Source organism: Leptopilina boulardi, unplaced genomic scaffold (genome assembly GCF_019393585.1).
Source record: "Leptopilina boulardi isolate dan_hultmark-lab unplaced genomic scaffold, ZJU_Lbou_2.1 LbouV2_224, whole genome shotgun sequence".
Classification (NCBI taxonomy): Eukaryota; Metazoa; Arthropoda; class Insecta; order Hymenoptera; family Figitidae; genus Leptopilina; species Leptopilina boulardi.
In genome coordinates this window covers 3,380,088-3,392,257 of record NW_026137779.1, presented here as the reverse complement: position 1 = coordinate 3,392,257, position 12,170 = coordinate 3,380,088, and the positions used below count along the sequence as shown (strand labels likewise).

The following is a 12,170-nucleotide window of genomic DNA, read 5'->3' as shown; positions in this document are numbered from 1 at the left end:
AGTGATTATAAAGAAAGAAATGAAATAAATGCGTATAAAGGTGATTAAATAAATCAAGTGTTGAATTAATATAAAATAAGATTACATTTATTCATTCAACCCCCAATAATCTACATACAGTTCCCCAATTGGTTTTAGTTAGGAAAGATTTACAATTTAATTACCGTTTACTTTAAGCTACTTGATTTAAAAAAAATCAAGTCTCACAAAAAATTGTCATTTATTATAAATGACAAAGAAAACAAAAAAATTAATAAAAGAAAAACTTTCAATAAAAGAAAGCAAATTGTGTGTGTGGTCTGTGTATAATAATGTATGTTTCTCGTTTTTAGAATATATTTATATGTTTTAATTAATATATGTAATATTAATGCGACTCACCAGAATAATAAAGAATAAAGTGTTACGAAAAGTATCCAATTACTTTTCCAACTCATAGAGTTTAAAAACTCGTGCTTGACATATGATTCTCCGATCTGCGGAAGCCTTTAGCTTCCCTTTTAATCTTTATATTTTCTTTTTAATACGCTTGTCTCAAATATTGATTTTCAACAATTATTTCAATATCATAAATCCAGTATTAAAATTCAGAACATTGGGTTCACCAAGTCTGAATTTATTATACAGTTAATTTGAAATATAAATAATTGTTTTTTTATTATTCTTTTTTTTAAAAATAAAACACTTAAGGTTTTCGCTGAATCTACACTTTAATCCTTCCTGACACTTTTACTGAATGATTCAATTTACTTTTTTTTTGAATGAACTTTTATACGATAATCACTTTCACAGATTGTGGAAAATTTCACTTGTATTTTCATAAACAAACTTGACGAATTTCAACCCTTACTGCGGGGAACAAATAATATTCTCTACCACTCTTAGTGGGAGTTAAACTTTATATTCATCCGCCTTTTTGCGGGAAACACATCCGCTCTGCGGGAAAAACAATTTTAGACTCCTCGAACAATAATTTGGTGGCAACGATCACGCCCTGTTGGTATTCGATTTTTAGGAGGTGGGAGGGTTGATTTTGCAATCAACACCTCGTTGTCTCCATGCAAGTTTTGGCAAACTTGCATTTTACTAGTGGCGTGATCGGTTCAACCACCTGATTTACTTTTATACTTTATATGTTTCCTCATTTTCCAGAATAACGTGGCAACTTCTATACAGTGTAAGTCCCACAATTTGCGAAATCGACTGGCAATTTAGTTTAAATTATTTCGCAATTTGAAGTTCAATAATCTGAACTCATTTGCGAAATAACCTTTGATTTAGAAATTAAATAAAATAGTAAAAAAATGAAATTATAAATATTAATTGAATTATTTAGAAGTATTATTTAAATATTCTAGTTCCCGAAACTTAATAGGTGAATGTGTTTGTGTTGTTCATGTTGTAGGTGTATAATTGGGAACAATGTTTACGATATTTTAATAACAAATATTATTTCTAATGAATAATATTTAGCAAAAAAAAATTAAAAATTACGGAAATCCGTCCGTAACAATAATATTTTTTTTGGCCACAAATTTTTTTTTTGTCAAATTTTTGTTAAAAATAAATAATTAACGAATTATTAAGTATGAAATTATGTTATTAATAGTTATTTATGACATTAATTATTTATTAAGTTAATTATTTGTCATATTTAAAATAAAATAAAATATCTAATAAAATCAAATTTTTCAAATGTTCCCGCGCTGCGCTGATGGCTCAGCTCTGGACTTTAGTTCGCTCAACGCCACAGGGAGGGCGAACATCATAACTGTTTCTCTCAGTTGAGGTGCCATTAGATTGGTATATAAGCAGTGATCGAACATTTTTTTCTTGTCGAAATTTTTTTCTGTCCGATGTCTCTCCTATTTTTTGGATTTGAGACAAATTCTTTTTTGGAAGAAATGATTTCCCTAATACTTTAATGACAATTTTTTTTAATGTAATTATTAAAAATAAAATAATAATAATAACTATTAAAAAATAATAAAATGATGGTTGCCATTAATACGCCTATGGTATTTTTCCCATTTGGTACTTACTAAATTACTAAATAAATAATATTAAAATAATTATTGCAACATCGTATACGACGTAGTAAACGAAGTCATTTGCTATCCCAAATTCCGCTTTCATTTACGACGTCGTTTACTATGTCGTTTACTATGTCGTTTTCTACGTCGTTTACTACGTCGCAAACTACTTAGAATACGACGTCGTAAACGAGGTCGCAATTTTTAACAGGGCAAAAAGCCTTATACACCTAATGTGTATTAAATTAAGAACAAAATTTTTCGTGATTTTTACTTGCTTTTCAATTGTTATATTGCTTCCTCGTGAAGGAAGCTTTGTAGTCCTTTCGTTTATAAAACTTTTCAAAGTGCCGGAAACAAATTTTTTTCTTTATAGAAACATGTTATATGAGATCCTGATCAATTGTCCGGATGTATGTGTGTGAGTGTGTGGATCCCTTTTTTGTTTAGAAGATAACTTTAACAGGTTTCAATGGATTTAGATAAAATTTGGTAGGCTCATTTATCATATTATTATCTCAAATCTGACCAAAGGATTTTGAAAAATACCCCAAAAAAAAAATTTTATCTTCTTTTTTCCAAAAAATTTTTTTTTATCGAAAAAATTTTTAAATAGAAAAATTTAAGGTTATATATAATAAAATCGTATTCCTTACGTCAAGACGAATCGATTGATATATATAAAGTATACATTTGAGGTAAATTTAAAGAATTAATGAAAGTTAAAAAATCAAAAATTCACATTTTGGCTATAAAATTTTGTGATTTTTTAAATTGAAGTTTATATATGAAATAATTGTATTCCTTACGTCAAGACGAATCGATCGATATATATAAAGTATATATTTGAGGTAAATTTAAAGAATTAATGAAAGTTAAAAAATCAAAAATTCACATTTTGGCAATAAAATTTTGTAATTTTTTAAATTGAAGTTTATATGTGAAATAATTGTATTCCTTACGTCAAGACGAATCGATCGATATATATAAAGTATATATTTGAGGTAAATTTAAGGAATTAATGAAAATTAAAAAATCTAAAATTCACATTTTGGCAATAAAATTTTGCTTTCTCCACGAGGAAGCAAATTTTTTTGCTCATCGTAAAGAGGAAGCAAAATGTTCATGTAATGAACATCTGAATTTACAACTTGTTATTTAAAAATAATAAATAATTTTTTTATTATTACTTAACTTAACATCATTGATACCTGTAGTATGCGAGTAAAGATATAAAAGAATTTATTTTACCGTAGAAAAGCTTTTTTTTTACTAATTTGATGCTTAAAAATTGTTAAAACAATAACTCTTAAAAAAATTATAATTTTACAAAACATCGCCATTGAAAAATTAGTGGCCCATTTCAGAAATTTTGAGCCTTATATATTTAAAAAAATAGTAGGTTTACGTCTATTAAATAGTATATTATATTATATAAGGGCAGAAAGTTCGAATTCCGGCATTGCGCAAAATGATACCCGAGGCGAAGCCGAGGGCATCATCGCGCAGTTTAGGGCTTTCGACTGTTCTGCCCGTGTAATGTACACTATTTTTCTTTATATACGGTCGAAAGTACGCACAATAATTCACTAATTAAAAATATTTTAATTGAGTATTCTATTTGACAGCCGGCCATCATTTACTTTTGCTCCTCGCTTCAACGCCTCTAACGGCCACTCTGGAAGCTCTGACTTTTTCTCTGTCTCTCTCTTTCAGTCTAGTCTCTTTTTTCGATGCCTGCCCCGACATTTGCTGCACGAGCGAAGGGAATGCTGCTTGTCGGGGGCAGGCATCGAAAAAAGCAAAGAAAATACAAATATAACTACAATTTTTGCAACTAAATATATATTCAATTCTATATTCAAATTTTCCAGTATATTTTATTTACTTTTATAATATGCACTGACACATACAAACGATTGTAAGAGAGAGGGAATTAGAGAATAACAGAGAGAGAGAGAGAGAGAAAATCAGCTGACAGCAAATGAACTCTGTTCTGTTGGGTTAGAATAGCGATGAGTTATCGACCGAGCCATTTACAAAAGAATTTTTGCTCCCGCTGTAATACATGGAGCGCGTGTGCATCAAGAACATTCGTGCATTGCTCACGGTCGTATAAACAGGTCTTGAATCTCCGGTGGTGGGAGAGAAGTCATGTTTGTTCCAAAACGTTAGTTCCGAAAATTGACACCGCAACTGAGGGCGCAACACGATAGAGGTGTATGGCTTGTTTACATTTTGTCTCGTTCTAACCTCATAAAGATAACATAAAAGTATAATTTCGTTGAATTTTTGCATTTCCAAAACTCAACCGAATGACCATCATCATTATTATTAACAGTTTACATGATTTTAAGAAATGTGAGGATTCAATTACCAAGTAGAATGACCACTTGTGACAGTTGTATTTCTAAATTTTCTCAGAAATTTAATTGACTTGCAATTAATTTTAATCTATTATTTGACTAATAAAAATTTCTTATACATATAAATTTCATATTAAATTTAGAGAATCAAAATACTTAAAATTTCAAATAAATTTTTCAGATGAAATAATTAGAAGCAAGTAAAATAAAATATACAACTTTATGTAAAATAAATGTTCTTATAAATTGTCAATACAACAGTCACAGTTTATATTATACTTATAACCAAACAGCTGTGCATATAAAGAATTTGATTCGTTAATTGGGCAAAAATATAATTTTAATTATTTCTAGGCTTAATAAAAATCGTCACAAATATTTTTATGTTGAGTAGTTTCTAGTATATAGTATTATTTAAATAAAGTAAATCGCATATGATAATAAATCAGCAGAGTGTTTTCTGCAAGAAAAACTAAATGTATAATTTTTTTCTGACATCGTAATTTAATTTTTTCTGAAGCAAGTGTTAAAAAACAAAGAAATCTATAGACAATTTAGAATTGTGATACATGCTTCAATAACACAGCCCCACAAAAAAAAAAGTATCATGTACTTTTGACCGGAATACCCTAACCCTATGTATTTTGACGCGCTGAACACGAATCCGAAGTCCGTTTTGCTCCATCACGTCAGGATTTTTTTCTAACCTCAAAAAACATGTCGGATTTTGTGAAGTAGGCGATTTTTTTAAAAATTGATGTATTAACTTCAAACTTGGTATCTGGGGGTTTTTTGTGTCGCTGATTACGAATCTGAAGTTAGATTTTCAAAATCCAAAATGGCGGATCCAATATGGCGGACGAATTTTGAAAAAATTTTAAGATTTACTTCAAACTTGGTATCTAGGGGTTTTTTGGGTCGCTGATTACGAATCTGATGTCAGATTTCCGAAATTCGACATGTCTGATTCAATATTAAGGAATTGTTTTTAAAAAATTGTCAGATTATTATGAAATTTGGTATCTACAGGTTTTCTAAGTTGCTGACAAGTAACACTAGGGAAGTGCCATACGACGATTTTTCTGAAACTTGGCAGTTTTGTAGTTTTTTAAAAACAATTTGACACGTATGTTTTGTTTTTCCGCAAAATATTCGTAATCAGCGACCCAAAAAACCCCCAGATACAGATAATGGCGTATCTAATATGTCCGATAGAAGTCCATGTTGGATATGCCATTTTGAATTTTTCAAATCTGACATCATATTCGTAATCAGCGACCCAAAAAACCCCCAGATACCAAGTTTGAAGTAAATCTTAAAATTTTTCAAAATTCGTCCGCCATATTGGATCCGCCATTTTGAATTTTGAAAATCTAACTTCAGATTCGTAATCAGCGACACAAAAAACCCCCAGATACCAAGTTTGAAGTTAATACATCAATTTTTAAAAAAATCGCCTACTTCTCAAAATCCGACATGTTTTTTGAGGTTAGAAAAAAATCCTGACGTGATGGAGCAAAACGGACTTCGGATTCGTGTTCAGCGCGTCAAAATACATAGGGTTAGGGTATTCCGGTCAAAAGTACATGACACTTTTTTTTTTTGTGGGGCTGTGTAATTGTTAGTTGGACGACACAAAAGCGGTATTTGGGAACGTAAATTGAAAATAAAAAACTTGTAACATAATAAATAATACAGTCGATTACAGATGCAGTGGAGTAATCTTGTTCAATTACTTTCTCGACTTCCCAATCTTTTTCAATAAGAATTTTGTCTAGTCTGGATTTTAATTTCTCTAACTCCATTGTTTTCTTAGCGTTACTTCCTTTATAGATGTTTTTAATTTCGGTGACTGTACAAATAAAGTTAAACTTTTCTTCCGTGACTGTACAATTACCATATGCAGGAGGTTTGATTAAACTGTATACAGATAGCAATCTGTATAGCTGCAAAAATGTTGGACAAGTCGGATGTTCGTTGCTGCCAGCAGCTTCACGTATTGTACCAAAACATATCTAATGTAAGCAATAATAATATTAGTAAAGACTGTGATTGAATTCAAGATTTAAGATACACATGTAAAAATTTCACATTATGTATAAAATTGTAACCTCACTTCTAAATTATCTTGATTAATATTACCTGTCAACAGGTATTTAAAATTATATTTTTCAATCAAATATTAACATTAATCAAAGTAGAAGTAAGAGTCAGTCTTAAGCCATGATCAGTTATATCACTTAAAAATTTGCTCGGATCAATAAGGTCTTGCAATTAACGAAGTTCCAAGTCGTTCAACCATTGGAGTGATTCTTGTATAACCTACTTAATATATAATAAACAATTATAGAACAAATCTTACTATACTATTAAAATATTATTACAAAAGTATACCAAAAACTCTTTCGAATTTGGAGTAACACCTTGATTGCTTTGTTTTCTATTTAATGCATTGAAAAGATTATTCAGTCTTCTACAGAACACAATGGTTTCTTCACATCAACAAAATACCTCATATTGACGGGACAAATAAAATTCAATCATTGATGAGGGAACAATTGTAATGATGCCAAGCACCTGCATAAACACTACTAGTTATATTTTCTGGCAACATCAAATGTGTACTCTCTTCTACAATGCCTCTACATACACGAATACTTGAAAAATTTTCTAAGATTTTTGGTATACTTTTAATATTTCGTACAATTTTAGGAAGACTTGTTTCATCAACATTTACTTGTAAAGGATAGACTTCATATTGTACTTGTCTGTCAGTATTGATGACAACACTTTTTTCAAACACATGTTTGCAAACATCTTTTTCCATTACACTTTGTGCATAAGTAAACAAGAGTTGTCGGTTTGTACCGTTTATTGTTTCAGTAACAATTCACGGTTGAACTATATTTATTGAATACGATTTTTCATTGACATCTATATCCTCCAGAAACAATAAATCATTAAAGTATAATACAAGTCATACATTACTATAATGTCAGTGAGTCATAAATACTTAGATAAATTTATAAATTGAAAAGACACGGATTTGTTAAATGTCACAAACGTTGTTGCATTATTCTGATTGCTATCACATTTTGAATGATCCCTTTCCTTGTTATACTCCGTCGAAAAAAATGTATGCGCTATAAATAAAAATTTGTCAAATCAGAACGCTTAAAAGATAAAAGGGTGACATTTTGGCCTATTTTATGTAATACTTTAGAAAGAATGATTTCAAATATTTAGATAACATATTTTATGATTTTTATCACAAAATAAAAAATATAAAATCATTATGCAAAAGAATAAAAATGTATTTTAATAAAATGAAAAGAATGAAAAACGTTTTTTCCAAGTCGATAAGAATTGAAAAAATGGCATTCTACACATTGATAGTAAACAAAAAAATTTTTAGAAAGCAAAATTATGTTTAAGAATATGCGAAAATCAGTTGACTTTAATTAAAAGAGATTTATTTTTTAAATGTAGGTGGTTTTCAATTATTTTACTTACCATTTACATCTGACTTTATTTTTTCCACAGTTGTTAAAGGGTCAGTGACACACTCATGACTATCAGTCTCTGTGAATGAAACGAAAGAAGAATTAAATTGCATTTTCATTTTAAATTAAAAATTAAAAAAAAATTCAACAGTAGTTCTCATATTATCATTTAATTCCGATTCTTATATAACAAAGCATGGCGTCAAATTAAAAAAATATGAAGTACCTTTTGATTTTTCCTTTTTCATTTCCTTGTTTGCAAAAACACCATTCACCATATATGTGAATATATTTTTTGAAGATTCTACGTACTTTTCAAAAAAAATCTATTATTTTAATATAATGAGCTTTAATGATCGGATCGGACTGTAACTTGCACATGATTTAGCCCTAGGGATGAGTGTTTTAACCACGAAGTATTGTTAGGATTTTTCAAAAACTGTCAGAGAGGAAGGGGGTTGAATTTTTTTTTAAAATTTAAACAGTGAATTTTTGAAGACTTGTAACTTTTAAACAAAAAGAAGAAAAAAATGTGTTTCTTATGTTTTCAAAAGATTTTTTCCTGATCTTTCAAATGGTGCAACAAAATTTTCAAAAAATTCAAATTATGACCCTCCTTTTTGAAAATTAAACATTTTTTCGAATTTTTTTTTAAGTTCGGTCCTTTTTTTTATTTATTTTTTTTTAAGATAAAAATGTGCTTTTTCACCACAAAAATTATTGCGATCTCCTTTTTTGTTATTTTCGAGATATTAATTAATTAATTAATTAATTAATTAATGTTAATAAAAATTGAAATATTTCACAAATAAATAAAGTTATTGCAATTCTAAAGATACCAATTGAAAGCTGACGAAATTCCGCATCCTACGAGCCCTATATGGACTGTTTTCGATTAGAGGATATTTTATAAACAAATAGTTATCGTAATTCTGTTATTTCTAAATGAAAGTTGACATAATTCTGCATCCAACGAGACCTATATGAAGTACTTTGGGTTAGTAAATTGTTAATAAACAATTGGCTACCATGACAATTGTTTATAAAAAATCCTCTAATCGAAAACAGTCCATATAGGGCTCGTTGGATGCAGAATTACGTCAGCTTTCAATTGGTATCTTCAGAATTGCAATAACTTTATTTATTTGTGAAATATTTCAATTTTTATTAACATTAATTAATTAATTAATTAATTAATTAATATCTCGAAAATAACAAAAAAGGAGATCGCAATAATTTTTGTGGTGAAAAAGCACATTTTTATCTTAAAAAAAAATAAATAAAAAAAAGGACCGAACTTAAAAAAAAATTCGAAAAAATGTTTAATTTTCAAAAAGGAGGGTCATAATTTGAATTTTTTGAAAATTTTGTTGCACCATTTGAAAGATCAGGAAAAAATCTTTTGAAAACATAAAGGACACATTTTTTTCTTCTTTGTTTAAAAGTTACAAGTCTTCAAAAATTCACTGTTTAAATTTTTTAAAAAAATTCAAGCTCCTCCCTCTCTGACAGTTTTTGAAAAATCCTAACAATACTTCGTGGTTAAATCACTCACCCCTAGGGCTAAATTATGTGCAAGTTACAGTCCGATCCGATCATTAAAGCTCATTATATTAAAATAATAGATTTTTTTTGAAAAGTACGTAGAATCTTCAAAAAATATATTCACATAAAATGGTGCAATATTGCAAAAAAATTTTTTCGTGAGACAAAGCTGTTAAAAACTCTGCTCACGCTTCAAGGAAAAAAATTGTTTTAAAGCTTCAGTTAAAATTTCTGTTGTCAATTTATTTACCCAAGCAGCACGGTATATCCCCTGAATTTCCCTTGAATACCACCGTGGAATATTCCCATGATCTTCCAGGAAAATCAAAATGTCCGCATCATGGGAATACTCCACAGTGACATTCAGGGTATATTCCAGTGACATTGAGGGTAATATTAAAGGAATATTCCAGTGATATTGAGGGAATATTCCACGGTTATATTGAATTTTTTTTTAAGTGTTGAAATAATAGAAATGTGTTATAAATTGTTATTTGAATAAGCAGGAAGATTAAAAACACATTTTAAAAAAAAATTCAATGTAACTGTGGAATATTTCCACAATATCACCTGAATATCCCCTTAATGTCACTGGAATATTCCATGAATGTCACCGAGGAATATTCCCTCAATGTCACTGGAATATACCCTGAATGTCACTATAGAATATTCCCATGATGCGGACATTTTGATTTTCCTAGAAGATCATGAGAATATTCCACTGTGGTATTCAACGGATATTCAGGGAATATATCGTGCTGCTTGGGTATATGTGGAAAGAAATATTCTGAACGGTCAAAAAATATGCAATATGTAAAGAACATTTACTATTATTTATTACGAATGTAAAACCTTACCTTTGCAATAACTGTTCCGTTTGAATCTGTGCGAAAGAATTCGCGCATAATGTGTTTTTCATCAATATGATATTCGCAAACGTGTTGCGAAGATCTGAGGCTCTGTTTACCGGGTATTGCATCTAACCTCTTTTTCCTTAATTCTTTATTTTTCGGAACTTTGAAAACGGTTCGCTTGTTATTCATATTCTTTCTATTACAATTGTTTATATAATACAAACTAGGCATTTTGTTTTTTTATAACGCACAAACAGGAAAAAATACATAACACGTAAAAATATAATAATTTAAAATAAAAGTTCCAATATTTGAGGTTAGAACTAGTCAAAATGTAAGCAAGCCATACACCTCTATCGTGTTGCGCCCTCAGGGGGCGGTGACAACTTTCGGAACTAGCGTTTTGGAACAAACAATGGTCAGTAATCCCAATGCCCTCACCACCAGAGATTCGAGACCTGTTTATACGACCGTGGCATTGCTATAGCAATGCACAAATGTTCGACTTTCTGCTGTGAAGTCGATGCGGGAGATACGTGCTTTCGACCGAAGTATGAAGAAAAATTATTTTGAAAATATTTGTGTAATATTTTTTTATAATTAATATCATGGATGTTCCGAACTTCCAGAAAAAGTTCTGCGTTAGAATAATAATGAACAGGTAAATAGTCATGAAATAATTTTTTTAACTTTCCTAATACACTAACTGTTGGAAAAAAGTAAAGTAAACTCTTCGTTTCTTGCCGAAAGCAGAAATAAAGAAAGTAACGAAAAAATATAGTCAAATTAATCATTATTTTATTAATAATTCTGAGAAAAAAGTCTTTATAAAATTTAACGATTTCTGCTAAAATACCGTCTAGCAAGAACTCAACTTTATTAGAGGCGGAATATGACAATTTAAATGAAATGAGCCATATATGTATATATCGATGATTATTATTATTAGTTTATTGTATTTAAAGTTTTAATTAAATATATCTAGTTATCCAGTGATACTTTCTATAGAAGATAATTGTACTTTACCTCAACAACGTAAAATGGCAGCTGCAATGCAAGAGGTATTCGGGGATATGTTACTAATGCAATCTATTGATAAGAACGAAGCATCTTTACCTTCACCAGATGTATTGCGTAAAAAGATTATAATTAAACACAAGAAATTGCCAGATGGAGTAGATGAAGACTCTTTTGTTATACGAAATGATGATAGCAAGCAAGAAGTGGACTTAAGAAATAGCATTAAAAATGGTATTCTGTATTTGGAGGATCATGTTGACAGACTATGGTATCCTCATTTTTTTGTTTTAACAAATCAAAATTTATTTTATACTGATACTTTTTCAAAATCTCAAGACTCAGAAATGGATGATGAAGAAAATAACACTATTCGAAAATCAAGTGATGTATGTTAATTATCATTCCTTATATAGGGTAACGGCACCAGTGAAGGAACTGACACCAGTGAAAGAACAAATTTCATGTTTTGCATTCTAATTAGTGTAATAAGCAATTTGGTATTATAAATTATATATTTTTATGTTCCTTATTTAATTTACGTCTTTAGTATCTAAGATACCTAGAGAGTTAACACATAAATTTTATAAAAAAAAATTTTTTTAAATGTTGTGTTGCAAATTTATCTTCAACAATAAGAACTCTTCTCTGACACGTTATTTCTTTTTTCACATTTAACTAATTTAAACTGCCTTAAATCGTCGGTCTTCTTTAAACTAAATTTATCTTGTGTATTAGAAATACTTCTTTTCATTTAAAAGCTAATAAAATATTAATTTGCCATAAGAAAAGCAAATTCCGTCATTGGGTTTTTTTTTTTTTATTTACTAGTGAAAGAACAGAAATGTTTTT

General features: G+C 29.2%; 1 protein-coding gene across 12 annotated transcripts in view; it reads left to right on the top strand.

The window, feature by feature from the left end:
• LOC127279858 (1-phosphatidylinositol 4,5-bisphosphate phosphodiesterase gamma-1) overlaps positions 1 to 12,170 on the top strand; it is a 449,077-nt gene that overhangs the window by 100,339 nt on the left and 336,568 nt on the right. For all 12 annotated transcript variants that reach the window (XR_007842717.1, XR_007842720.1, XR_007842718.1 and 9 more), the window contains one exon: positions 11,287 to 11,707. Coding sequence is in view for 8 of the 12 variants with exons in the window: in XM_051302488.1 (XP_051158445.1) it covers positions 11,287 to 11,707 (421 nt within the window). In the remaining 4 variants the exon portion in view is untranslated. The remainder of the gene's footprint in view (positions 1 to 11,286; positions 11,708 to 12,170) is intronic.